A 27,181-nucleotide genomic window follows, 5' to 3' on the forward strand; every position below is an offset into this window, starting at 1 on the left:
CGACAACCAATGGCAGTGCTCTGCCACGGGGGCTGCCGGGATAGCCGCTATAAAAGTCCGGGTGCTATTTACACCGCCAGGGTGGGTGTACGCGCATGCGCATTGCGGGGGCCGGGTCTTCGCGTAATGGCAGGAGACGGCGCTCGGCGGAGCTCGCCTGACCGCTGCGCTACTGCGCTGCTGCTAGTCGGTGCTTCTGTAACCCCCTTTCCCTTCTTCCGCTACCAGCTCTGTCCTTCCCGTGGGCAGCGGCCTGTTGTCTGCTTGAGCCCTCCGCAGTAGCCCAGTGCGGGGTCGGTGCTTCCTGCCAGGCCTTGAGCCGTCTGTGTGGCAGTGCCTGGAACACCTCTGGCCTTTGCACTGCCGACTTCTTTTGACACTCCCATTTATTTTTACCAATGCAAGACCTCATATAGTAACAAAAAAAAAAGTTTATTAACTCGTATATAGGGACAACTGAAACATTCTTAAATATCTATCACAGAGTGCTTTTTGCCATCAGTTTTGCTTATTGCACTCAGGCAATGTCACAAGTGTTTTCAGATGAATCATTAAGGTTGGAAAAGACCAATAGGGTGTCAGGTCCAATGGTCGACCCAGGTCCTTGGTGTGTGAGATCTCTCAGATTTATTATGATGGATTCTGATGACTTCATACAGCAAGTGGAGCTTGTATAAGGCTACTCCTTTGGCATCAGTGGGGCCGGCGGTTGATGTTCTGGGCCCGACGTGGAACCCGGGAGCGGCTTCGCCCCTGGGCTGGCCCTCACCACCTGGACCGGCTCCTGCAGCGTCTTCGGGGCTGGCTGTTGATCTCTGCACCCCGATGTTTGAGGGGGGAGCGGCTCTGAGTCCAGGCTCGGCCTGTCTGCCTGGATCGGCTTCTATCAGCTGCCGTGGAAACCCTCGAGGACCGCGATGCTCCCGGTCCGCTGTATCTGTGGGTGCAGCTCTCGGCACTTGATTCTGGTGCCTGCCTGCTCCCACGGCGTGTTCGGGGCTGGCTCGGAGAATCTGGGGCCGGGCGCTGCAATGGAGAGCGGCTTCTTGTCCGGGCCCGCTGTCCCTGTCTGCACCAGCGGTTGTAGCCATTTGATGGGGAGTGCCTCGAGGACTCTGATGTCCCCTGGCTGGCAGAGTTTGGGATGCTGCTCCCCACAATCCGGGCAGCATTATGGCTGCTCCCTCGGTGTCCTTGGGGCTCATTATTTTCATACCGGTCCGCTCGCAGGTTCCACGTCGGGCTCACAACATCAACCGCCGGCTCCACTGATGCCATAGGAGCACTCTTATACAAGCTCCACGTGCTCTATATATATCTGATATATATATATGTATCAGAATCCATCATAGTAAATCTGAGAGTTCCATCATGCCACTGTCAGTTTAGTTCTTCCCTGCCTCTCCCGAGGTGGGCAGCTTTAGGGGCAGCAACCACGGGCATCCCTTCCCCCCCAGCACATAACCCACTCCTTCCTCCCCCCAGCCTGGTTCAGGCTGAGCTGGGTTCTGGCCCTGACTCAAGTGGGGCGCAACGTTTCCAACACACAACGTGGCAGAGGCCAGGCTGGCAGCTGCAGCCCCGTTCTGCGGGTGTTTCTGTCATCATGGGGATGTTGCTGTGTTTGGGACACGCAGGCAACCCCACGGCTGCTGTCGGCTGTGTGTGGGCCGGGACCCGGGCTTTCCTCGTGCGTTCAGGCAGTGCCACAGGTCTGAGGGCTGCCGCTGCTCTGGGGATGCCGCCGGGCTGGCGGTGCTGGCCTCGTCTCCTCGCCCTTGCCGCGATGGGAGGGTGGAGTGCGGCTGCCAGACAGAGCTGCGTTTGCTGGCCCTCCTGTGCCAGCCCAATTTAAAACTTGGCCTGCTGTTTGTTCTGCGCTTCTTCTAAAAAGGGTTCTGCTTGTGGTGCCCAGAGTGGGGAGTTCGGTGCCTGGCCTCAGTCAGAGCCCACATTTGCTGGGGCCGCATGGGCTGTGTTTGTTTTCAGGCACCCAATCACCGATCCGAGCGGTGAAGAGGCTGATGTGTGTGAGCTGCCCTCTCTCTGACCTGCTGGCAGCGCCGTCTGCTCCGGTGGGATATGCACTGTGGCACGGCAGCAGTGCTGCACCCTCCTACTTGTTCAGGGCGTCCAGAAGCTCAGGTCCCTGGCCGGTCACTCCGCATGGCACTTGCCGAGTTCCTAACTCGTCTCAGACCAACTTACTATATGCTCTGTATAAGATGCGTCGCAGAATCTCAGCATGGTTTGATTGAGAGGGACCTTACGGCCCCCCAGCCCCACCCCTGCCATGGTCTGGCTGCCCCCCAGCCCAGGGCCCCTCCATGGCCTGAGGCACCTCCAGGGATGGCACCCACAGCTCTGGGCAGCGCTGCCAGCGCTTCACTGCCCTCTGAGCAAAGAATTTCTTCCTAATATCTCACCTAAATCTCCCCTCTTTTAGTTTGAAGTTGTTACCCCTTGACCTTTTACTATCAGACAGTGTAAAAGGTCACTCTCCCTCCTACCTGTAAGCTCCCCCCGAGTACTGCAAGGTCACAGTGAGGTCTCCCTGGAGCCTTCCCTTCTCCGTGCTGCCCGCCCCCATCTCCCTCAGCCTGTCTCCATAGGAGAGGTGCTCCAGCCCGCCGAGCATCTTCGTGGCCTCCTCTGGCCCCGCTCCAACAGCCCCACAGCCCTCCTTTGCTGGGGCCCCCAGGCCTGGACGCAGTGCTCCAGGTGGGGCCTCATGAGGGCAAAGCAGAGGTGGAACAACCCCCTCCCTGCCTGCTGCCCCCCTCTGTTGATGCAGCCCAGGATGCTGTTGGCCTTTCAGGCTGTGAGCACACGCTGCTGGCTCATACAGAACTTTCTGTCCATCAGGACCCCCCGAGTCCTTCTCTTAGTCCTTCTGCTCTGAAAGAATTATTCTCCCAGTCTGTAGACGTATCTGGTATTGCTCCAAGCCAAGTACAGCGCCTTGCCCTTAGGCTTACTGACCTTTGTTAAGTTCACATGGGCCCACTTCTCAAGTTTGTCCAGCTCCCTCTTATCAGCTGCACCACCCAAGTTGGTGTAATCCACAGACATGCTAATCCCACTGTAGATGTCATTGGTAATGATGTTGAAGAGCACCGGTCTTAAGATGGACCCCCTGAGGGACACCGCTTGCCACTGGCTCCCACCTGGACATAATGCTGCCAACCAGCCACTTCCTTACCCACCACACAGTCCATGCTTCAAATCCATATCTTGGGAAAGATTGGGAAAATCCTGGGAAGATTTTGGGCAGTTGGACAAGTGGATCTGGGAGCAGGATTGGCAGCTGTCACCGGCTTTGGGCTCTTGTGTGGTGGCGTTAGTGGTGGCACTTTGTCTCCTTTGGCTTAACCCAGTTGTTTACTCCAGGTGCATGAACCCACAAGAAAGGGAGAAGTCCTCAGGTGTCAGCATCCTCCCCAGCAAGTTCTGTTCTAGCTGTCTGCCTTACCTCCGCTCTGGAGCCGGTGCCTGTGAAGAATGACCTCACGGGGTGCTGGGACGGCTCTCTCAAGGAAGAACTACAGGCTGAGCACTGGGCCAGAGAAGTCCAAGGTTGCAGGTATGGGCTGAGCATGCTTTGTATGAGCAGGACTGCTGTGGATCGCGGTGAGCGGCCCTGGCCTCACCTGAGATCACCTGCGTTCCAGTTGCACTTATCTTGCTGATAAGAGGCATAGCGGGGCTGAAACAGTAAATCTCTGAGCTGAGGTGAGGTTTTGGGAGGGCCTTTCCTGCCGTATGAAGGACTCCACCAGCAGCTCAGGTCACAGTGCCCTTTCTTCAGCGATGTGAGGCTGGAGGGCGTGGAGTTGCTGTCTTTGTCCCATCCGACTCGGGGCAGATGGCTTCTCAGGTTCTGAGATCAGTCTTTTCCTTGGAGATGTCGGTGCCTGGTAAGCAGTCCATTTTCTCCTAGACTGACCAATCCATCAGAATCGTGCTTGTAAGATCACAGATCGCTCCATGTTGCTGGGCTCAAGGGCCGTTAGTGAAGAGAGTGTGAAGGTAAATAACTTCTTGGAGCTCTGTCTTCCCCTGTGTTGGTCTGCAAACCTTGCTGCTTGTACTCGAAGTTAATGCTTTGATTTCTAACTCTCTAAGGTTCTTTTTCTCTCTTTTTTTCTCAAGGCATTGTGAACAGCAGGCTGCTGAATGACTATCTGCATCGGGTCTTCTCCAGTGCTGATGGGAACCAGCCTGCAGCTGCTTACAGGTATGGGACTTCTTACTCTCTAGATGGCAGTGATGCTGCGTCAGTCCCCTGCATGTACAACCCCATACAAAAGATCACGAGGCAATATTTCTGAAACAAATAGGCAGGTATGCATTCCCCTTCTCATTTCTGTTCCCTCTCTGCTTGGGAAGAAGCGCAAAATGCACAGGTTTTAGCTAATGAAAAGTATGTCATCAGTGCCCGGTAAACTGAATGCAAGGCTGCTACTTGTACATCGAAGAGCATATGCTTCTCAGGCAGTGGAATCGTCAGTGCTTTTCGTGTTAGGAGTCACCAAAGGAAAAGGCACACAAAATTGCTGTACAATGTCTGTTTCCATCTCTTTGCTTTCATTTCTCCTTCACCAACCTCATGTTTTCAGGATCATTTTGTACATCTCCATGCATACAGGAGGGCAATATTTCTTGAAGCTGTTATGCCTGTTTCATCCCATGCCAAGCCTTTCTTACTCTGCTCTGTATTTTTCATTCCCTTTCATTCCCTTCATTCCTCACTCCCTGTATTTTTCATTCTACTTAGAAAGGGCATGTAAAGGAATAAACCTACAATAAGATATCTAAAGGTTACTAACCCCCAATTCCTGATTATGAGCCCTATCATGCTGTGCTAGCAAGCATAAATTTAATTCTGTATTTACACTTATTTAGCAGTTTTTCCCTTGCATATTTCTTTGCAAAAGCTCAAATTGTTTGTGTTTGGACATGGTGGCCAGCTGGATTTAACTCCATTCACCACCACTCTGCACCCAGCCCTTCAGCCACTTCTTCACCCATCCAAGCCACAGGATGCCAGTTTCTCCAGAAGAATACAGCAGGAGACAGTGCCAAAGGCTTTGCTGAAGTGTAGGTAGACTACATCAACAGCCTTTGCCTCATCTACCAGGCAGATCACTTGATCATAGAAAGAGATCAGATTGATCGAGCAGGCCCTGCCTTTCATGAGCCCACACAGGCTAAACCTGATGCCCCAGTTGTCCCAAGAAATCAGCTTTATAAACGGGTAAATAGTGGTAGACCTAAAGGACGGAAGATTTAGGTATGGTGTTAGAGGGAAGGTTTTCCCTGACAAGGTGGTGAGGTGATGGAACAGGCTGCCCAGAGAAGCTGTTGGAAGCCCCTTCCCTGGAGGTGTTCAAGGCCAGGTTGTATGGGGCCCTGGGCAGCCAGATCTAGTACTTGATCTAATGGTTGGCAACTCTGCCCACATCAAGGGATCTAGAACTTGGTGATCCTTGAGGTCCCTTCCAACCCAAGACATTCCATGATTCATGATTCTGTGATCTCACTCAGGATGACCTGCTACCTAACTGTCCCTGGCACCAAGGTAATACTGACAGGCCCGTAGTTCCCCAGATCCTTCGTACAACCCTTCTTCTGGATGGGAGTAACACTGGCAAGATTCCAACCTCCTGGGACCTCTCCAGTTGAGCAGAAGGGCTGATTGATGGTGGAAAACAGCTTGGCAATCACCACTTGCAGCTCCCTCAGCACCCTCGGGTGGATCCCATCTGGCCCCATGGACTTGTGACAGTCCAGATGAAGTTTCCACCTGAATCGTGGGTGCCTTATTCTGCTCTCCATCCCAGACTTACAAGTCAGGGGGTGGAGTACCCTGAGGATAATTGCTCTGACTTTTAAAGACAGGTATAAAGAAGGCACTGAGAACCTCAACCTTTTCCTTATCCTCAGCAGTCATGTTCCCCACCCCATCCGGTAAAGGATGAAATTCTCCTTAGCCCTCCTCTTATTGTAAAAAGGTTTTTTTTGTTCTCTTTTCCTACAGTGGCCACGTTGAGTTCATGTTGGGCTTTCTTCTTTCTAATTTTCTCCTTGCTTATCCTGACCACTTCTGTGTACTCCCCCTGAGCTGCCTGTCCCTTCTTCTACAGGAACTAAACTCTTTTTCTCTCCCAGAGCCTCAGCAAAAGTTCCCTGTTCTTCTCTGCCGGCTCGCTTTACAGCACAGGGGAACAGCCTGCTCCTGTGCTTCTAAGACTGTGGGAATACAAGAAGACCTGTTCAGAGCAGCAGCTTTGCAGCTAGATAAACAGCATGAGAACCGATGATACCTCCAGAAGAAAAAAGAATGTCTCATGGCTCTGACTGAACGGTTGAAGAGTGTTTTGTAGAATGCTCTGTCGACATGTAAAGGTGGACGGGAAAGTTGTAAGGGTGGATGGGAAAGCTAGAAAAAGAGAACTTGTGAAGGTGTTCAAGTGATGTGAGAACTTGCAATAAACGATTTGGATCGTTCCCCTCTGAGTCGGTGCATCAGATGCTGCGTAAGACTTCCTTCTCGAGGAGCGACCAGCCTTCCTGGACCCCTTTGCTCTTCAGGGCTGAATCCCAAGGGACCCTCCCTACCAGTGTCCTGAACAATTCAAAGCCTGACTGCCCTCTCCTGATTTCACCAAGAATAGAGAACTCTACCATCTCGTGGTCACTCTGCCCTAGACATCTCCCGACCTCCACATCTCACACCAGTCCTCCTCTGCTTGTGAACAGCAGCTCTAGTTGGGCGCCTTCCTGGTGGGCTGTCTTACCAGCTGCGTCAGGAGGCACACATCTTCCACACGTCCAGAAACCTCCTAGTCTGCTGCTTCTGCACTGTACTGTATCTCCAGCATCTATCAGGGAAGTTGAAGTCCCCCATGAGAACAAGGGCTGGCGATTGCATGATTTCTGCTCGTAGAACACCTCACCTGTTTCTCCACTCTGATTAGGAGGTCTGTAGGCGACCCCCACCAGGATGGCGGCAGTGTTGGCCCTCCCCTCATCTTTACCCACAGGGACTCAACCTGATCATTCCCAGCCCCAGGTTCAACAGCAATGAAATACTAACATGGAGAGCCATGCCACTACCCCTCCTTCCATGCCTATCCCCTCCAAAGAGCTTATAGCTCTCCATTGTAGCAATACACACCTGGGAGTGATGGCAACTAAGTCATTGTTTGCCTGCTGCACAATGGCTTACAGCTCATCCTGCTTCTAGCAGATGCAGTGTGCACTGATGAACTTCAGTTGAGACATTGTCACCCCAACTCCAGCATTCTTCCTCTTTGTAGCTAATTCAAAGCTACCATAAAGTACTCTCATCACCAGTGATGACATGCCTAGAGTACAATAATCAGTTCAGGGCCCCTCACTGCAAGAAAGACATGGAGGCCCTGCAGTGTGTCCGTGGAAGGGCAACGGGGCAGGAAAGGGTCAGGAACAAAAGTCCCCTGAGGAGCGGCGGAATGAACTGGGGCTGTTCAGTCCAGAGGCGGCTCAGGAGAGGCCTCATCGCTCCCTATAACAGCCTGAAAGGAGGTTGAAGTGAGGCGGGGGTTGGCCTCTTCTCCCAGGTAACAGCGATGGGACGAGAGGGAAGGGCCTCAAGTTGCACCAGGGAGGTCCCCGTTGGATGTTAGGAAGGACATCTTTGCTGAACGAGCGGTCGGGCACTGGCACAGCTGCCCGGGGAGCTGGGGGAGTCAGCGTCCATGGAGGCGTTCCAGAACTGTGGGGATGTGGCACTGAGGGACGTGGGCAGGTGAGGGGGTGGACGGTGGGACTTGGTGATCTCAGAGGTCTTTGCCAACCATAGAGATTCTGTGATGCTGTGAGTCGAGTCATTTATTGTAACGAGAGGTAATCAGCAGCAAGCAAGCAAAAAGTCACGGAAACACCTGAACGCTCAATTGGGATAGTGAGGGAGCCACAGGCCCGGTAGCATTCAGGTGGGGCCAGGAGGGTGGACGCGTCGCCCAGTGCCTTCAGCAGCACCAACACGCCGGGTTCCAGCGGGGCTGCGTCCGGCACCGGGCCCCTCACCCTGCGCTGGCTGCGAGAGCCGCCGCCCTCCTGCCTGGGTGCCCTCAGCCCCCGTGAGGTGTGATGGCGTCACAGAGGGTGGCACGGAACGGCCATTGTGACACGCGGGGTGTGGGACAGAGCTAAGGCTGCGCGGCTCAGGCCGAGCTCAGTGCGACCTGGTGAGGTGAGCAGGGAGGAAGGGGCTGCCCGAGGCTCCCGAGGGAGGAGGGTTCCCCAGCGCTCGGGGCCGGAGCTGAGCACTCAGCCTCGTCCCGCTTCTCCCCTAGGTTGTCACGCGGAGGACGAAGCCCAGCACTGATGGGACAGACACTCTGCAAGTGGTTTCCGTCAATGCGCACGGTGTGCGCGGGGACACAGGAGGCCGCCGGCTCGAGGGAGCCAGGTGAGAGCAAAGTATCCCTGCACGCAGCTCCCCGCCGCCGGGCAGAGGGGTGCTGGGGGTCTGCCAGTGGCGGAGAGGGGAGGTGGGGGCACGCAGGGACCCTGTGCTCCTTGGCCAGGGGGGCTGCGGTTGGGCTGTGGCTGCCTGCTGGCACCGCTGGGCCTGCAGTGCCCCTTCCTCTCCTCAGCCTCTGGCCCTGCCCCTCAGCTGGCACGGCTGGCACACAGCAGCCCGTGGGGCAGCCCCCGGGGGCAGCTGGCCCTGCAAGCCGCTCATTGCTGTTATTCTCTCCTCTCCAGCATGCGTGCTCTGTGGCCGAGTGGATGAGGACTCGAGCATCCTTGGCCACAAAATAGAGAACAATGGATTGTATTTCCATAAGTTTTGTGTGGTGAGTTCCCATGTGGCTCCTGACACCTTCCTCCAACCAGTGATTCCCTCCTTTCTGCCCTAACAAGAGCCTGCTCTTTCCTCTTGTACAGATATTTGTCAATGGTCTTTGTGAACCTGTGGAAGGCAACGTTGGGTTTTTTTTTTGGATAAAAGACCTGATATGCACAATCAGGCAGGCAGAGCGGACGGTGAGTTCTGGACCAGAACAGGGAGCTTGGTGCCAGGAGAGGCATGGCGAGCATAGCCTGGTCCAGGGAAAGCAATCCCAGCCCTTGCAACCAGCTCCAAGAGAAATTCCTGCTCTTGCAGACGAGCCCTGTTCACCAGGCAGCTCTGCAGAGTGCCACCCAGCCCTGCCCCCATCCTGTGCCCTGCACAGAGGTGCGGGGCCCGCTGCGTAGGCCCTTAACCTGCTGCTGATGGGAAATGCTCTGCTCTTTCCAGCTCTGCTTCGTTTGTGGCAATCCGGGGGCCAGCATCACCTGCGCAGAGCCGGGCTGTGGCCGCAGCTTCCATCTCCCCTGCGCTTCGAAGGGTGAATGTGTCACCCAGTACTTTGGAAAATTCAGGTAAGGGCTGCCAGGCATCGCCTGTGGGCCTTTAACCCCTGCTGTCAGCACCAGCCAAAGAAGCGAGGAGCATGCTGTGACACCTCCCAGCAACCTGACAGAGCCAGAGTCACGGCCTGGGACTCCTTCCTGTTCCTCTGCCCTCCTCGCAGCACTTCTCACCTTGCCCATCCCTCCCATCTTCCCCCAGGTCCTTCTGCAGGGAGCACCGCCCGCAGCAGGCAGTGGAGGCAGCGCCGGAGCAGGACACAACCTGCATCGTCTGTATGGAGCCCGTGGGGGACAGCATGTCCTACAGCACCATGCTGTGCCCAGCCTGCCGACACGCCTGGTTCCACCGGGCCTGCATCCAGGTAGAAGCCCCCTCCTCACCCCATGAGCACGGCGGGTGCTCAGCAGCACCAGGCCTCCTGGTTCACGCTCACGCTGCTTCTGTTTCTGCTGCAGGAACAGGCCCTGCGCGCAGGAATTTATTCCTTCCAGTGTCCCCTCTGCAGAGACCGGGTTGGCTTTATTACAGACATGCGCCTTCTGGGGATCCGAATCCCAATCAGGTTGGTGCCTTTCAGCCAACTCTTGACATGGGAGGACACACGAGCTGTCCTTGGCAAGGGACTGCCCCAGCAGGCCTGGCCCTTTGCAGCCATTTACATGGGCCTCAGCATCACTGGGAAGCTGGAACTGGGCATCGGGTGGAAGGGGAGGGATGCCATGGATTAGTTTTAGTCCTGGGGCAGTCCTGGGGCAGTCAGTGCTCATTCCATTCCCTCCTTTCCCTGGCAGAGAACCAGCGTGGGAGGACAACGATGCCTACGCATCTCTACTGGAGAGGCACGGGAGCTGCGATGCCAGCCACTGCCTTTACCCACACGGCAGGGAGCAGGCAGAGGGAGAGGGGTGAGTTACCTCTGCGTGGGATTGCAGCCTCACAGCCTGGGGGAGCACACACCGAGCACCAGAGCTGTGCCGGGCGCTCCCTGGCTCAGGTCACTGTGTCCTCACGGCCACAACCCGTTTGTTTCCCCAGGCCCTGGCAGCTGCTCCTCTGCAGCTCCTGTGCTGCACAAGGCACTCACCGGCGCTGTTCCAACTTGAGTCACAGCGCAGCCAGCTGGGAGTGCAACGCCTGTGCTGGAGAGGACACCGGTAAGAGGCAAACGGCCGCGTGCTGCTGGGCTGGGGCCAGGCGAGGCCTGGCAGCGGCTGCTCAGAGCGGCCTTGCTCAAATCCCATAGCCCAGCACAAATGGCAGCCAGTTCCACCCCGTGGCTGCAATTCCATCCTGCTCACTTTCCTGCCTCCCCTTACAGCCTCCAGCACCAACTCTGATCTTGCTGGCGACAGCACCATCAGCCAGCAGGGGCTGGGGCCGTCCCGAGGCTCTGAGACACCAGAGAGCAGCAGCTCCAGCACCACCAGCCACGCACCATCGGGGCCAGCTGACTGTTCCCCCGTGCCTGAGAGCAGCGGCCTGTCCAGGCAGCGCAGGACAGACCGGAGGAGAATCCGCCCGCGTGCACAGCGGGATGAAAATAATGAGCCCCAAGGACACCGTGGGAGCAGCATCCCAAACTCTGCCTGCCAAGAGACATCAGAGTCCTCGAGGCACTCTCTGGCTCTTGGCTACAACCGCCGGTGCAGACAGGGACAGCGGGCCCGGACAAGAAGCCGCTCTCCACTGCAGCGCCGGGCCCCAGATTCTCCGAGCCAGCCCCGAACACGCCGTGGGAGCAGGCAGGCACCAGAATCAAGTGCCAAGAGCTGCACCCACAGATACAGCGGACCGGGAACATCGCGGTCCTCGAGGGTTTCCACGGCGGCTGATAGAGGACAGTCCAGGCAGACAGGCCGAGCCCGGACTCGGAGCCGCTCCCCCCTCAAACATCGGGCTGCTGAGACCAACAGCCAGCCCCGAAGACGCTGCAGGAGCCGGTCCAAGCGGTGAGGGCCAGCCCAGGGGCGAAGCCGCTCCCGGGTTCCACGTCGGGCCCAGAACATCAACCGCCGGCCCCACTGATATTGCAGGAGCTGCTGTGTGCAAGCTCCAATTCCTATCCAGAGTCATCACAGTCCACCACAATAAAAGTGAGAGTTCCATCATGCCACTGTCAGTTTTGTTCTTCCCTGCCTCTCCCGAGGTGGGTGGCTGTAGGGGTTGCAACCACGGGGATCCTTCCCTTCCCCCCCAGCACACAACCCACTCCTTCCTCCCCCCAGCCCGGTTCAGGCTGAGCTGGGTTCTGGCCTCGATTCCAGCGGGGCGCAACGTTTCCAACGCACTACGTGGCGGAGGCCAGGCTGGCAGCTGCAGCCCCGTTCTGCGGGTGTTTCTGGCATCATGGGGATGTCGTTGTGTTTGGGACACGCGGGCAGCCCCACGGCTGCTGTCGGCTGTGGAGTGGGCCAGGACCCGGGCTTTTCTCCTGCATTCAGGCAGCGCCTCAGGTCTGCTGCCACCGCTCGTGACATCCACCCTATCTTTACTTGGTCCAATTGTCTAGAGAATCAGCCTGCTGGTCTCTTCCGGGATCCAATGTGTTCTGCTAACTCTCCCATTGCAAAGTGACATCTTTCATGCCCGTACAATTCAAAAGATTTTCCCAGACTGGGCAGTCCTAGAGCAGGGGTAGACATCGGAGCTGCTGTCAGGCTGCAAACAGGCTGTTTGGCATTCTGGGTTCCAGTCCAAAATTTCTCCTTCGCTTTTCACAGCTTCCTATTCCACGATCCTCCATCAGTCCACAGTTTGGTATCCATAATCTACAGCATCCTGCCGTACCTAAGGAAGCTTGCATTTCCCATTTTGACTTTGGCTCTGGTATTTGACATGCAGCCTCATTGCGCTCACTCCCCAGGCTTTGGTATCCCCGAGGGACAGTAAAACCAATATATATCACAGACTGACAAGCTATTGATGCTTTCTTTGTGGATACTCTGCATCCCGCAGAGCTCGGAAAATTCAGGAGACTTGTTGCCACTTGTCTTATTTCCTCCCTTGTCTCAGCACCTCTAAGGAGTTCATCTGCACCCTGGCGCAGTGTAGCTTCCAGCTGTTTGTGCCCTCATCCCTCCAGTTCCTTAGTAAGCTGATTCCCAAGTATGACGGGGCGATTTGTAAAGCCCTCAGGAAGCACAGTCCAACACCACTGTGTTTTCCTTCCAGTTTGGGGGTTTTTGCACTCCACCACAAAGGCGGGTATGTGGGTTTCCCATAAGGGGATGTACTTCCATCACAACTGGACTTACAGCCCTGCGATCCTGAACCAGCTGCCGTTCTGCGGAGTGAGGCTTTCTGGCTGGCAGAAGTGCGGTACTGCACCGTGAACAGCATTCTCGTAATGGTCCGTGAGTCACAGCACTTCCAATCAGAGGCTGAGTTCCTCTCCTGCCTTCCATTTTTAGGAGGTACGGGTTTTGTCTCGCGGGCTTAACTTCTGGCTTTAGGGGTATTCCTACCGTTTCTGCTGCTTTGGATCATCCTGGAATTTTAGTAGCCCACCCCAGTGGATTTACAGCAGACAGTACTTCATAGAGGTCTGCGATTTTATTTTATTGGCAGTTATTTGCGCATTCAGTTTGTTCCGTAAGTCTCTTCCAACTCAACGTATTGGACACCGAAGGATATCCTGGCTAAGCACCCGGTTTCCAATCCTCTTCTCAACTGCCTTTATCCAGCCAGAAAGGAAGGCTGCATGTTTTTGGCTGTTCAGAAGCCTGCATTTAGCCAAAGTATCAAAACGCACTTATTTGCCACAGCAGAAGTTAGCCCTGCACCCCGTGGCCCGGTTTCAGCCCAGCTAGGGCTAACGTTGCACCAAAGTTGGCTTGTTGGGGGGCAATGAGGGCGCACCCGGGGCCGGGCCGGGCCGCTCTGTGGGAAGAGCTGCCACCATGATGGCGTGGGGAAGGGGAGCCCATGCGCCGTGAGTTGGGCACGAACAAAAGCACCTGGGTCCAGGCAAAAAGCAGCAACACGATCCACAGCCCTTCCTCCATCGCATTTACGTCTGCAGCAGCCGCTGGGGCTGCTCCAGCCAGCCAGCCAGCCAGCCAGGCCTGGGACGCCGCATGGGGAGATGGCCGCCATGTGGCCTGAGGGGCCGCTGGGGTTCCTCCAAGGGAACCACTGGTGGGGGCAATGCCTGGTGCCGAGAGGTAAAACGGGCTGGAGGAGGGGAACAAGGCCCAAGAAAGTGGGAATCAGCGTCTGCTCTTGGCGGCCTGCGAAATATAAGACCTGCTCTGAGAGCCTTCTCTGTCGACTGGCTCTAAAAATGGCTTGGCTTTTATAGAGACTGGAGCCTTTTCCGCTGAGAAGTTCCCCTGAAGGAGCTGTTCTCTGTATCGTCAAGCAGGAGATCCTGCTCGCCGGGGACGCCTGGCAGACTCCAGGCTCTGCGACACCAAGCACCCTTGGAGGGCAACTTGGCCCACCGTCTGCCTCAGGGCTTGTGGGACAAACAAAGACACTCTGAACAAAAGACCTTGCAAATGAGTAAACAAGCCGGGCAGCTACTTGCGCCAGGCGTAAAGGAGGCGCCTGGCTCCTACGCCTTACCAAGGGGTTGTTACGGGGCTAGGAAAGCTTGGAAGCACCTACAATACAGGTCTTCGTTCTGCACCAGCAACAGAGTCCGCGTCTCGCTTGCCACAAGGAGCCCTCGCCTTCCGGCAGCGGACTGCTGCGGTTTTCAGCTAGATACATACATGGGCGAACATCTCGTTATTCGTGGTGTCTGTGCTGCTTTTCTGCTCAGGAGTTTGTAACAATATTGAAAGACGTGTGCATAGTGCACCTTGCAATACTTGCCACAGTATCTAAAATAGATACATACTTCTGTGCCCAGTGTTAAAAAGGCTGCTCCAGAGCTATTTCCTCCTACGTGATGATACTGGCCCATGGCATCAAGGGGGACGTTGGTGGGATGGCAACACAGGTTGCACCCTTCTGCCAACAGAGAGCACAGCGAGGCGCTGGGTTGTGCGCTTCAGCAGTGGTGACAGCGACAGTGGGTTACTCCCACTGGTGCAGGTTTTTACGACCGTGGCATGCAGACAGTCAACCACTGCTGATGAAAATGCTCGGGGAATTGTTGTAACTACGTTGAAAAAGAGCGATTGGAGGCGCAGCATTTGTTCTATTGAACAGTGTTATTACGTTCTTTGTGTCTGTAGTAGTTTCAAAGGAAACAGGGCAGGCATTATTTTTGGAGTGACCTAACTAAACTTCTAGTAATTCGATACACACATGCTAATGATAAGGACTTGCTAACACGAAGTACTAATGATGAGTAGAAGATGCGAGCGCTGCTCCAGAGGGCTCCAGACTGAGGCCAGTGGGGAAGAAGTATTGATCTGCTTGAGGGCCCTACAGAGGGACAGGATGGCTGGCTGGATGGGCCGAGTGCAACTGGATGAGGATGAGGCCCAAGAAGACCAAGTGCTGGCTGCTGCTCTTTGCTCACAACAACCCCAGGCAACAGCACAGCGCTGCAGCACCGCGCCCAGGTGCCCAAGGAGGCCAAGGGCATCCTGGCTTGTAGCGGAAACGGTGCAGCCAGCAGGAGCAGGAGGTGATCGTGCCCCCGTAGCCGGCACTGGTGAGGCCGCACCTCAAGTGCTGTATTCTGTTCCGGGCCCCTCACTGCAAGAAAGACATGGAGGCCCTGCAGTGTGTCCGTGGAAGGGCAACGGGGCAGGAAAGGGTCAGGAACAAAAGTCCCCTGAGGAGCGGCGGAATGAACTGGGGCTGTTCAGTCCAGAGGCGGCTCAGGAGAGGCCTCATCGCTCCCTATAACAGCCTGAAAGGCCTCTTCTCCCAGGTAACAGCGATGGGATGAGAGGGAAGGGCCTCAAGTTGCACCAGGGGAGGTCCCCGTTGGATATTAGGAAGGACATCTTTGCTGAACGAGCGGTTGGGCACTGGCACAGCTGCCCGGGGAGCTGGGGGAGTCAGCGTCCATGGAGGCGTTCCAGAACTGTGGGGATGTGGCACTGAGGGACGTGGGCAGGTGGGGGGGTGGATGGTGGGACTTGGTGATCTCAGAGGTCTTTGCCAACCACAGAGATTCTGTGATGCTGTGAGTCGAGTCATTTATTGTAACGAGAGGTAATCAGCAGCAAGCAAGCAAAAAGTCACGGAAACACCTGAACGCTCGATTGGGATAGTGAGGGAGCCACAGGCGCGGTAGCATTCAGGTGGGGCCAGGAGGGTGGACGCGTCGCCCGGTGCCTTCAGCAGCACCAACACGCCGGGTTCCAGCGGGGCTGCGTCCGGCACCGGGCCCCTCACCCTGCGCTGGCTGCGAGAGCCGCCGCCCTCCTGCCTGGGTGCCCTCAGCCCCCGTGAGGTGTGATGGCGTCACAGAGGGTGGCACGGAACGGCCATTGTGACACGCGGGGTGTGGGACAGAGCTAAGGCTGCGCGGCTCAGGCCGAGCTCAGTGCGACCTGGTGAGGTGAGCAGGGAGGAAGGGGCTGCCCGAGGCTCCCGAGGGAGGAGGGTTCCCCAGCGCTCGGGGCCGGAGCTGAGCACTCAGCCTCGTCCCGCTTCTCCCCTAGGTTGTCACGCGGAGGACGAAGCCCAGCACTGATGGGACAGACACTCTGCAAGTGGTTTCCGTCAATGCGCACGGTGTGCGCGGGGACACAGGAGGCCGCCGGCTCGAGGGAGCCAGGTGAGAGCAAAGTATCCCTGCACGCAGCTCCCCGCCGCCGGGCAGAGGGGTGCTGGGGGTCTGCCAGTGGCGGAGAGGGGAGGCAGGGGCACGCAGGGCAACCCCCCGGGGCAGCTGGCCCCACAAGCCGCTCATTGCTGTAATTCTCTCCTCTCCAGCATGCGTGCTCTGTGGCCGAGTGGATGAGGACTCGAGCATCCTTGGCCACAAAATAGAGAGCAATGGATTGTATTTCCATAAGTTTTGTGTGGTGAGTTCCCATGTGGCTCCTGACACCTTCCTCCAACCAGTGATTCCCTCCTTTCTGCCCTAACAAGAGCCTGCTCTTTCCTCTTGTACAGATATTTGTCAATGGTCTTTGTGAACCTGTGGAAGGCAACATTGGGTTTTTTTTTGGATAAAAGACCTGATATGCACAATCAGGCAGGCAGAGCGGACGGTGAGTTCTGGACCAGAACAGGGAGCTTGGTGCCAGGAGAGGCATGGCGAGCATAGCCTGGTCCAGGGAAAGCAATCCCAGCCCTTGCAACCAGCTCCAAGAGAAATTCCTGCTCTTGCAGACGAGCCCTGTTCACCAGGCAGCTCTGCAGAGTGCCACCCAGCCCTGCCCCCATCCTGTGCCCTGCACAGAGGTGCGGGGCCCGCTGCGTAGGCCCTTAACCTGCTGCTGATGGGAAATGCTCTGCTCTTTCCAGCTCTGCTTCGTTTGTGGCAATCCGGGGGCCAGCATCACCTGCGCAGAGCCGGGCTGTGGCCGCAGCTTCCATCTCCCCTGCGCTTCGAAGGGTGAATGTGTCACCCAGTACTTTGGAAAATTCAGGTAAGGGCTGCCAGGCATCGCCTGTGGGCCTTTAACCCCTGCTGTCAGCACCAGCCAAAGAAGCGAGGAGCGTGCTGTGACACCTCCCAGCAACCTGACAGAGCCAGAGTCACAGCCTGGGACTCCTTCCTGTTCCTCTGCCCTCCTCGCAGCACTTCTCACCTTGCCCATTCCTCCCATCTTCCCCCAGGTCCTTCTGCAGGGAGCACCGCCCGCAGCAGGCAGTGGAGGCAGCGCCGGAGCAGGACACGACCTGCATTGTTTGCATGGAGCCCGTGGGGGACAGCATGTCCTACAGCACCATGCTGTGCCCAGCCTGCCGACACGCCTGGTTCCACCGGGCCTGCATCCAGGTAGAAGCCCCCTCCTCACCCCATGAGCACGGCGGGTGCTCAGCAGCACCAGGCCTCCTGGTTCACGCTCACGCTGCTTCTGTTTCTGCTGCAGGAACAGGCCCTGCGCGCAGGAATTTATTCCTTCCAGTGCCCCCTCTGCAGAGACCGGGTTGGCTTTATTACAGACATGCGCCTTCTGGGGATCCGAATCCCAATCAGGTTGGTGCCTTTCAGCCAACTCTTGACATGGGAGGACACACGAGCTGTCCTTGGCAAGGGACTGCCCCAGCAGGCCTGGCCCTTTGCAGCCATTTACATGGGCCTCAGCATCACTGGGAAGCTGGAACTGGGCATCGGGTGGAAGGGGAGGGATGCCATGGATTAGTTTTAGTCCTGGGGCAGTCCTGGGGCAGTCAGTGCTCATTCCATTCCCTCCTTTCCCTGGCAGAGAACCAACGTGGGAGGACAACGATGCCTACGCATCTCTACTGGAGAGGCACGGGAGCTGCGATGCCAGCCACTGCCTTTACCCACACGGCAGGGAGCAGGCAGAGGGAGAGGGGTGAGTTACCTCTGCGTGGGATTGCAGCCTCACAGCCTGGGGGAGCACACACCGAGCACCAGAGCTGTGCCGGGCGCTCCCTGGCTCAGGTCACTGTGTCCTCACGGCCACAACCCGTTTGTTTCCCCAGGCCCTGGCAGCTGCTCCTCTGCAGCTCCTGTGCTGCACAAGGCACTCACCGGCGCTGTTCCAACTTGAGTCACAGCGCAGCCAGCTGGGAGTGCAACGCCTGTGCTGGAGAGGACACCGGTAAGAGGCAAACGGCCGCGTGCTGCTGGGCTGGGGCCAGGCGAGGCCTGGCAGCGGCTGCTCAGAGCGGCCTTGCTCAAATCCCATAGCCCAGCACAAATGGCAGCCAGTTCCACCCCGTGGCTGCAATTCCATCCTGCTCACTTTCCTGCCTCCCCTTACAGCCTCCAGCACCAACTCTGATCTTGCTGGCGACAGCACCATCAGCCAGCAGGGGCTGGGGCCGTCCCGAGGCTCTGAGACACCAGAGAGCAGCAGCTCCAGCACCACCAGCCACGCACCATCGGGGCCAGCTGACTGTTCCCCCGTGCCTGAGAGCAGCGGCCTGTCCAGGCAGCGCAGGACAGACCGGAGGAGAATCCGCCCGCGTGCACAGCGGGATGAAAATAATGAGCCCCAAGGACACCGTGGGAGCAGCATCCCAAACTCTGCCTGCCAAGAGACATCAGAGTCCTCGAGGCACTCTCTGGCTCTTGGCTACAACCGCCGGTGCAGACAGGGACAGCGGGCCCGGACAAGAAGCCGCTCTCCACTGCAGCGCCGGGCCCCAGATTCTCCGAGCCAGCCCCGAACACGCCGTGGGAGCAGGCAGGCACCAGAATCAAGTGCCAAGAGCTGCACCCACAGATACAGCGGACCGGGAACATCGCGGTCCTCGAGGGTTTCCACGGCGGCTGATAGAGGACAGTCCAGGCAGACAGGCCGAGCCCGGACTCGGAGCCGCTCCCCCCTCAAACATCGGGCTGCTGAGACCAACAGCCAGCCCCGAAGACGCTGCAGGAGCCGGTCCAAGCGGTGAGGGCCAGCCCAGGGGCGAAGCCGCTCCCGGGTTCCACGTCGGGCCCAGAACATCAACCGCCGGCCCCACTGATATTGCAGGAGCTGCTGTGTGCAAGCTCCAATTCCTATCCAGAGTCATCACAGTCCACCACAATAAAAGTGAGAGTTCCATCATGCCACTGTCAGTTTTGTTCTTCCCTGCCTCTCCCGAGGTGGGTGGCTGTAGGGGTTGCAACCACGGGGATCCTTCCCTTCCCCCCCAGCACACAACCCACTCCTTCCTCCCCCCAGCCCGGTTCAGGCTGAGCTGGGTTCTGGCCTCGATTCCAGCGGGGCGCAACGTTTCCAACGCACTACGTGGCGGAGGCCAGGCTGGCAGCTGCAGCCCCGTTCTGCGGGTGTTTCTGGCATCATGGGGATGTCGTTGTGTTTGGGACACGCGGGCAGCCCCACGGCTGCTGTCGGCTGTGGAGTGGGCCAGGACCCGGGCTTTTCTCCTGCATTCAGGCAGCGCCTCAGGTCTGCTGCCACCGCTCGTGACATCCACCCTATCTTTACTTGGTCCAATTGTCTAGAGAATCAGCCTGCTGGTCTCTTCCGGGATCCAATGTGTTCTGCTAACTCTCCCATTGCAAAGTGACATCTTTCATGCCCGTACAATTCAAAAGATTTTCCCAGACTGGGCAGTCCTAGAGCAGGGGTAGACATCGGAGCTGCTGTCAGGCTGCAAACAGGCTGTTTGGCATTCTGGGTTCCAGTCCAAAATTTCTCCTTCGCTTTTCACAGCTTCCTATTCCACGATCCTCCATCAGTCCACAGTTTGGTATCCATAATCTACAGCATCCTGCCGTACCTAAGGAAGCTTGCATTTCCCATTTTGACTTTGGCTCTGGTATTTGACATGCAGCCTCATTGCGCTCACTCCCCAGGCTTTGGTATCCCCGAGGGACAGTAAAACCAATATATATCACAGACTGACAAGCTATTGATGCTTTCTTTGTGGATACTCTGCATCCCGCAGAGCTCGGAAAATTCAGGAGACTTGTTGCCACTTGTCTTATTTCCTCCCTTGTCTCAGCACCTCTAAGGAGTTCATCTGCACCCTGGCGCAGTGTAGCTTCCAGCTGTTTGTGCCCTCATCCCTCCAGTTCCTTAGTAAGCTGATTCCCAAGTATGACGGGGCGATTTGTAAAGCCCTCAGGAAGCACAGTCCAACACCACTGTGTTTTCCTTCCAGTTTGGGGGTTTTTGCACTCCACCACAAAGGCGGGTATGTGGGTTTCCCATAAGGGGATGTACTTCCATCACAACTGGACTTACAGCCCTGCGATCCTGAACCAGCTGCCGTTCTGCGGAGTGAGGCTTTCTGGCTGGCAGAAGTGCGGTACTGCACCGTGAACAGCATTCTCGTAATGGTCCGTGAGTCACAGCACTTCCAATCAGAGGCTGAGTTCCTCTCCTGCCTTCCATTTTTAGGAGGTACGGGTTTTGTCTCGCGGGCTTAACTTCTGGCTTTAGGGGTATTCCTACCGTTTCTGCTGCTTTGGATCATCCTGGAATTTTAGTAGCCCACCCCAGTGGATTTACAGCAGACAGTACTTCATAGAGGTTTGCGATTTTATTTTATTGGCAGTTATTTGCGCATTCAGTTTGTTCCGTAAGTCTCTTCCAACTCAACGTATTGGACACCGAAGGATATCCTGGCTAAGCACCCGGTTTCCAATCCTCTTCTCAACTGCCTTTATCCAGCCAGAAAGGAAGGCTGCATGTTTTTGGCTGTTCAGAAGCCTGCATTTAGCCAAAGTATCAAAACGCACTTATTTGCCACAGCAGAAGTTAGCCCTGCACCCCGTGGCCCGGTTTCAGCCCAGCTAGGGCTAACGTTGCACCAAAGTTGGCTTGTTGGGGGGCAATGAGGGCGCACCCGGGGCCGGGCCGGGCCGCTCTGTGGGAAGAGCTGCCACCATGATGGCGTGGGGAAGGGGAGCCCATGCGCCGTGAGTTGGGCACGAACAAAAGCACCTGGGTCCAGGCAAAAAGCAGCAACACGATCCACAGCCCTTCCTCCATCGCATTTACGTCTGCAGCAGCCGCTGGGGCTGCTCCAGCCAGCCAGCCAGCCAGCCAGGCCTGGGACGCCGCATGGGGAGATGGCCGCCATGTGGCCTGAGGGGCCGCTGGGGTTCCTCCAAGGGAACCACTGGTGGGGGCAATGCCTGGTGCCGAGAGGTAAAAAGGGCTGGAGGAGGGGAACAAGGCCCAAGAAAGTGGGAATCAGCGTCTGCTCTTGGCGGCCTGCGAAATATAAGACCTGCTCTGAGAGCCTTCTCTGTCGACTGGCTCTAAAAATGGCTTGGCTTTTTTAGAGACTGGAGCCTTTTCCGCTGAGAAGTTCCCCTGAAGGAGCTGTTCTCTGTATCGTCAAGCAGGAGATCCTGCTCGCCGGGGACGCCTGGCAGACTCCAGGCTCTGCGACACCAAGCACCCTTGGAGGGCAACTTGGCCCACCGTCTGCCTCAGGGGTTGTGGGACAAACAAAGACACTCTGAACAAAAGACCTTGCAAATGAGTAAACAAGCCGGGCAGCTACTTGCGCCAGGCGTAAAGGAGGCGCCTGGCTCCTACGCCTTACCAAGGGGTTGTTACGGGGCTAGGAAAGCTTGGAAGCACCTACAATACAGGTCTTCGTTCTGCACCAGCAACAGAGTCCGCGTCTCGCTTGCCACAAGGAGCCCTCGCCTTCCGGCAGCGGACTGCTGCGGTTTTCAGCTAGATACATACATGGGCGAACATCTCGTTATTCGTGGTGTCTGTGCTGCTTTTCTGCTCAGGAGTTTGTAACAATATTGAAAGACGTGTGCATAGTGCACCTTGCAATACTTGCCACAGTATCTAAAATAGATACATACTTCTGTGCCCAGTGTTAAAAAGGCTGCTCCAGAGCTATTTCCTCCCACGTGATGATACTGGCCCATGGCATCAAGGGGGACGTTGGTGGGATGGCAACACAGGTTGCACCCTTCTGCCAACAGAGAGCACAGCGAGGCGCTGGGTTGTGCGCTTCAGCAGTGGTGACAGCGACAGTGGGTTACTCCCACTGGTGCAGGTTTTTACGACCGTGGCATGCAGACAGTCAACCACTGCTGATGAAAATGCTCGGGGAATTGTTGTAACTACGTTGAAAAAGAGCGATTGGAGGCGCAGCATTTGTTCTATTGAACAGTGTTATTACGTTCTTTGTGTCTGTAGTAGTTTCAAAGGAAACAGGGCAGGCATTATTTTTGGAGTGACCTAACTAAACTTCTAGTAATTCGATACACACATGCTAATGATAAGGACTTGCTAACACGAAGTACTAATGATGAGTAGAAGATGCGAGCGCTGCTCCAGAGGGCTCCAGACTGAGGCCAGTGGGGAAGAAGTATTGATCTGCTTGAGGGCCCTACAGAGGGACAGGATGGCTGGCTGGATGGGCCGAGTGCAACTGGATGAGGATGAGGCCCAAGAAGACCAAGTGCTGGCTGCTGCTCTTTGCTCACAACAACCCCAGGCAACAGCACAGCGCTGCAGCACCGCGCCCAGGTGCCCAAGGAGGCCAAGGGCATCCTGGCTTGTAGCGGAAACGGTGCAGCCAGCAGGAGCAGGAGGTGATCGTGCCCCCGTAGCCGGCACTGGTGAGGCCGCACCTCAAGTGCTGTATTCTGTTCCGGGCCCCTCACTGCAAGAAAGACATGGAGGCCCTGCAGTGTGTCCGTGGAAGGGCAACGGGGCAGGAAAGGGTCAGGAACAAAAGTCCCCTGAGGAGCGGCGGAATGAACTGGGGCTGTTCAGTCCAGAGGCGGCTCAGGAGAGGCCTCATCGCTCCCTATAACAGCCTGAAAGGCCTCTTCTCCCAGGTAACAGCGATGGGATGAGAGGGAAGGGCCTCAAGTTGCACCAGGGGAGGTCCCCGTTGGATATTAGGAAGGACATCTTTGCTGAACGAGCGGTTGGGCACTGGCACAGCTGCCCGGGGAGCTGGGGGAGTCAGCGTCCATGGAGGCGTTCCAGAACTGTGGGGATGTGGCACTGAGGGACGTGGGCAGGTGGGGGGGTGGATGGTGGGACTTGGTGATCTCAGAGGTCTTTGCCAACCACAGAGATTCTGTGATGCTGTGAGTCGAGTCATTTATTGTAACGAGAGGTAATCAGCAGCAAGCAAGCAAAAAGTCACGGAAACACCTGAACGCTCGATTGGGATAGTGAGGGAGCCACAGGCGCGGTAGCATTCAGGTGGGGCCAGGAGGGTGGACGCGTCGCCCGGTGCCTTCAGCAGCACCAACACGCCGGGTTCCAGCGGGGCTGCGTCCGGCACCGGGCCCCTCACCCTGCGCTGGCTGCGAGAGCCGCCGCCCTCCTGCCTGGGTGCCCTCAGCCCCCGTGAGGTGTGATGGCGTCACAGAGGGTGGCACGGAACGGCCATTGTGACACGCGGGGTGTGGGACAGAGCTAAGGCTGCGCGGCTCAGGCCGAGCTCAGTGGCACCTGGTGAGGTGAGCAGGGAGGAAGGGGCTGCCCGAGGCTCCCGAGGGAGGAGGGTTCCCCAGCGCTCGGGGCCGGAGCTGAGCACTCAGCCTCGTCCCGCTTCTCCCCTAGGTTGTCACGCGGAGGACGAAGCCCAGCACTGATGGGACAGACACTCTGCAAGTGGTTTCCGTCAATGCGCACGGTGTGCGCGGGGACACAGGAGGCCGCCGGCTCGAGGGAGCCAGGTGAGAGCAAAGTATCCCTGCACGCAGCTCCCCGCCGCCGGGCAGAGGGGTGCTGGGGGTCTGCCAGTGGCGGAGAGGGGAGGCAGGGGCACGCAGGGCAACCCCCCGGGGCAGCTGGCCCCACAAGCCGCTCATTGCTGTAATTCTCTCCTCTCCAGCATGCGTGCTCTGTGGCCGAGTGGATGAGGACTCGAGCATCCTTGGCCACAAAATAGAGAGCAATGGATTCCATTTCCATAAGTTTTGTGTGGTGAGTTCCCATGTGGCTCCTGACACCTTCCTCCAACCAGTGATTCCCTCCTTTCTGCCCTAACAAGAGCCTGCTCTTTCCTCTTGTACAGATATTTGTCAATGGTCTTTGTGAACCTGTGGAAGGCCACATTGATGTTTTTTTTCGGATCAAAGACCTGATACGCACAATCAGGCAGGCAGAGCGGACGGTGAGTTCTGGACCAGAACAGGGAGCTTGGTGCCAGGAGAGGCATGGGGAGCATAGCCTGGTCCAGGGAAAGCAATCCCAGCCCTTGCAACCAGCTCCAAGAGAAATTCCTGCTCTTGCAGACGAGCCCTGTTCACCAGGCAGCTCTGCAGAGTGCCACCCAGCCCTGCCCCCATCCTGTGCCCTGCACAGAGGTGCGGGGCCCGCTGCGTAGGCCCTTAACCTGCTGCTGATGGGAAATGCTCTGCTCTTTCCAGCTCTGCTTCGTTTGTGGCAATTTGGGGGCCAGCATCACCTGCGCAGAGCCGGGCTGTGGCCGCAGCTTCCATCTCCCCTGCGCTTCAAAGGGTGAATGTGTCACCCAGCACTTTGGAAAGTTCAGGTAAGGGCTGTCAGGCATCGCCTGTGGGCCTTTAACCCCTGCTGTCAGCACCAGCCAAAGAAGCGAGGAGCGTGCTGTGACACCTCCCAGCAGCCTGACAGAGCCAGAGTCACAGCCTGGGACTCCTTCCTGTTCCTCTGCCCTCCTCGCAGCACTTCTCACCTTGCCCATTCCTCCCATCTTCCCCCAGGTCCTTCTGCAGGGAGCACCGCCCGCAGCAGGCAGTGGAGGCAGCGCCGGAGCAGGACACAACCTGCATCGTCTGTATGGAGCCCGTGGGGGACAGCATGTCCTACAGCACCATGCTGTGCCCAGCCTGCCGACACGCCTGGTTCCACCGGGCCTGCATCCATGTAGAAGCCCCCTCCTCACCCCATGAGCACGGCGGGTGCTCAGCAGCACCAGGCCTCCTGGTTCACGCTCACGCTGCTTCTGTTTCTGCTGCAGGAACAGGCCCTGCGCGCAGGAATTTATTCCTTCCATTGCCCCCTCTGCAGAGACCGGGTTGGCTTTATTACAGAAATGCGCCTTCTGGGGATCCGAATCCCAATCAGGTTGGTGCCTTTCAGCCAACTCTTGACATGGGAGGACACACGAGCTGTCCTTGGCAAGGGACTGCCCCAGCAGGCCTGGCCCTTTGCAGCCATTTACATGGGCCTCAGCATCACTGGGAAGCTGGAACTGGGCATCGGGTGGAAGGGGAGGGATGCCATGGATTAGTTTTAGTCCTGGGGCAGTCCTGGGGCAGTCAGTGCTCATTCCATTCCCTCCTTTCCCTGGCAGAGAACCAACGTGGGAGGACAACGATGCCTACGCATCTCTACTGGAGAGGCACGGGAGCTGCGATGCCAGCCACTGCCTTTACCCACACGGCAGGGAGCAGGCAGAGGGAGAGGGGTGAGTTACCTCTGCGTGGGATTGCAGCCTCACAGCCTGGGGGAGCACACACCGAGCACCAGAGCTGTGCCGGGCGCTCCCTGGCTCAGGTCACTGTGTCCTCACGGCCACAACCCGTTTGTTTCCCCAGGCCCTGGCAGCTGCTCCTCTGCAGCTCCTGTGCTGCACAAGGCACTCACCGGCGCTGTTCCAACTTGAGTCACAGCGCAGCCAGCTGGGAGTGCAACGCCTGTGCTGGAGAGGACCCCGGTAAGAGGCAAACGGCCGCGTGCTGCTGGGCTGGGGCCAGGCGAGGCCTGGCAGCGGCTGCTCAGAGCGGCCTTGCTCAAATCCCATAGCCCAGCACAAATGGCAGCCAGTTCCACCCCGTGGCTGCAATTCCATCCTGCTCACTTTCCTGCCTCCCCTTACAGCCTCCAGCACCAACTCTGATCTTGCTGGCGACAGCACCATCAGCCAGCAGGGGCTGGGGCCGTCCCGAGGCTCTGAGACACCAGAGAGCAGCAGCTCCAGCACCACCAGCCACGCACCATCGGGGCCAGCTGACTGTTCCCCCGTGCCTGAGAGCAGCGGCCTGTCCAGGGAGCGCAGGACAGACCGGAGGAGAATCCGCCCGCGTGCACAGCGGGATGAAAATAATGAGCCCCAAGGACACCGTGGGAGCAGCATCCCAAACTCTGCCTGCCAAGAGACATCAGAGTCCTCGAGGCACTCTCTGGCTCTTGGCTACAACCGCCGGTGCAGACAGGGAAGGCGGGCCCGGACAAGAAGCCGCTCTCCACTGCAGCGCCGGGCCCCAGATTCTCCGAGCCAGCCCCGAACACGCCGTGGGAGCAGGCAGGCACCAGAATCAAGTGCCAAGAGTTTCACCCACAGATACAGCGGACCGGGAACATCGCGGTCCTCGAGGGTTTCCACGGCGGCTGATAGAGGACAGTCCAGGCAGACAGGCCGAGCCCGGACTCGGAGCCGCTCCCCCCTCAAACATCGGGCTGCTGAGACCAACAGCCAGCCCCGAAGACGCTGCAGGAGCCGGTCCAAGCGGTGAGGGCCAGCCCAGGGGCGAAGCCGCTCCCGGGTTCCACGTCGGGCCCAGAACATCAACCGCCGGCCCCACTGATATTGCAGGAGCTGCTGTGTGCAAGCTCCAATTCCTATCCAGAGTCATCACAGTCCACCACAATAAAAGTGAGAGTTCCATCATGCCACTGTCAGTTTTGTTCTTCCCTGCCTCTCCCGAGGTGGGTGGCTGTAGGGGTTGCAACCACGGGGATCCTTCCCTTCCCCCCCAGCACACAACCCACTCCTTCCTCCCCCCAGCCCGGTTCAGGCTGAGCTGGGTTCTGGCCTCGATTCCAGCGGGGCGCAACGTTTCCAACGCACTACGTGGCGGAGGCCAGGCTGGCAGCTGCAGCCCCGTTCTGCGGGTGTTTCTGGCATCATGGGGATGTCGTTGTGTTTGGGACACGCGGGCAGCCCCACGGCTTCTGTCGGCTGTGGAGTGGGCCAGGACCCGGGCTTTTCTCCTGCATTCAGGCAGCGCCTCAGGTCTGCTGCCACCGCTCGTGACATCCACCCTATCTTTACTTGGTCCAATTGTCTAGAGAATCAGCCTGCTGGTCTCTTCCGGGATCCAATGTGTTCTGCTAACTCTCCCATTGCAAAGTGACATCTTTCATGCCCGTACAATTCAAAAGATTTTCCCAGACTGGGCAGTCCTAGAGCAGGGGTAGACATCGGAGCTGCTGTCAGGCTGCAAACAGGCTGTTTGGCATTCTGGGTTCCAGTCCAAAATTTCTCCTTCGCTTTTCACAGCTTCCTATTCCACGATCCTCCATCAGTCCACAGTTTGGTATCCATAATCTACAG

The 27,181-nt window shown here is 57.4% G+C and overlaps 5 protein-coding genes across 5 annotated transcripts; all 5 read left to right on the plus strand.

The window, feature by feature from the left end:
- The first annotated feature begins 8,406 nt into the window (after positions 1 to 8,406).
- On the plus strand, positions 8,407 to 10,140 carry LOC146543385 (G2/M phase-specific E3 ubiquitin-protein ligase-like). The gene is made up of 6 exons (XM_085236097.1): positions 8,407 to 8,458; positions 8,758 to 8,849; positions 8,941 to 9,039; positions 9,296 to 9,420; positions 9,611 to 9,773; positions 9,868 to 10,140. The coding sequence occupies exons 1-6, from the start codon at positions 8,407 to 8,409 to the stop codon at positions 10,138 to 10,140; spliced, it is 804 nt and encodes a 267-aa protein (XP_085092223.1).
- LOC146543386 (uncharacterized) lies at positions 10,102 to 11,595 on the plus strand. The gene is made up of 2 exons (XM_085236001.1): positions 10,102 to 10,566; positions 10,731 to 11,595. The coding sequence occupies exons 1-2, from the start codon at positions 10,227 to 10,229 to the stop codon at positions 11,363 to 11,365; spliced, it is 975 nt and encodes a 324-aa protein (XP_085092127.1). The 5' UTR covers positions 10,102 to 10,226; the 3' UTR covers positions 11,366 to 11,595.
- A 4,450-nt stretch (positions 11,596 to 16,045) lies between these two features.
- Positions 16,046 to 17,637, plus strand: LOC146543387 (E3 ubiquitin-protein ligase PHF7-like). The gene is made up of 5 exons (XM_085236099.1): positions 16,046 to 16,097; positions 16,256 to 16,347; positions 16,793 to 16,917; positions 17,108 to 17,270; positions 17,365 to 17,637. The coding sequence occupies exons 1-5, from the start codon at positions 16,046 to 16,048 to the stop codon at positions 17,635 to 17,637; spliced, it is 705 nt and encodes a 234-aa protein (XP_085092225.1).
- An 84-nt stretch (positions 17,638 to 17,721) lies between these two features.
- On the plus strand, positions 17,722 to 19,097 carry LOC146543388 (uncharacterized). The gene is made up of 2 exons (XM_085235984.1): positions 17,722 to 18,063; positions 18,228 to 19,097. Exons 1-2 carry the CDS (start codon positions 17,724 to 17,726, stop codon positions 18,860 to 18,862), a joined length of 975 nt encoding a protein of 324 aa, XP_085092110.1. The 5' UTR covers positions 17,722 to 17,723; the 3' UTR covers positions 18,863 to 19,097.
- Positions 19,098 to 23,430: 4,333 nt separating this feature from the next.
- On the plus strand, positions 23,431 to 26,595 carry LOC146543389 (E3 ubiquitin-protein ligase PHF7-like). Its single transcript, XM_085235985.1, has 9 exons — positions 23,431 to 23,594; positions 23,753 to 23,844; positions 23,936 to 24,034; positions 24,291 to 24,415; positions 24,606 to 24,768; positions 24,863 to 24,969; positions 25,199 to 25,312; positions 25,443 to 25,561; positions 25,726 to 26,595. Exons 1-9 carry the CDS (start codon positions 23,510 to 23,512, stop codon positions 26,358 to 26,360), a joined length of 1,539 nt encoding a protein of 512 aa, XP_085092111.1. The 5' UTR covers positions 23,431 to 23,509; the 3' UTR covers positions 26,361 to 26,595.
- The last annotated feature ends 586 nt before the right edge of the window (positions 26,596 to 27,181 follow it).

Source organism: Meleagris gallopavo, chromosome 14 (genome assembly GCF_905368555.1).
Source record: "Meleagris gallopavo chromosome 14, MGAL_WU_HG_1.1, whole genome shotgun sequence".
In the NCBI taxonomy this organism is placed as follows: Eukaryota; Metazoa; Chordata; class Aves; order Galliformes; family Phasianidae; genus Meleagris; species Meleagris gallopavo.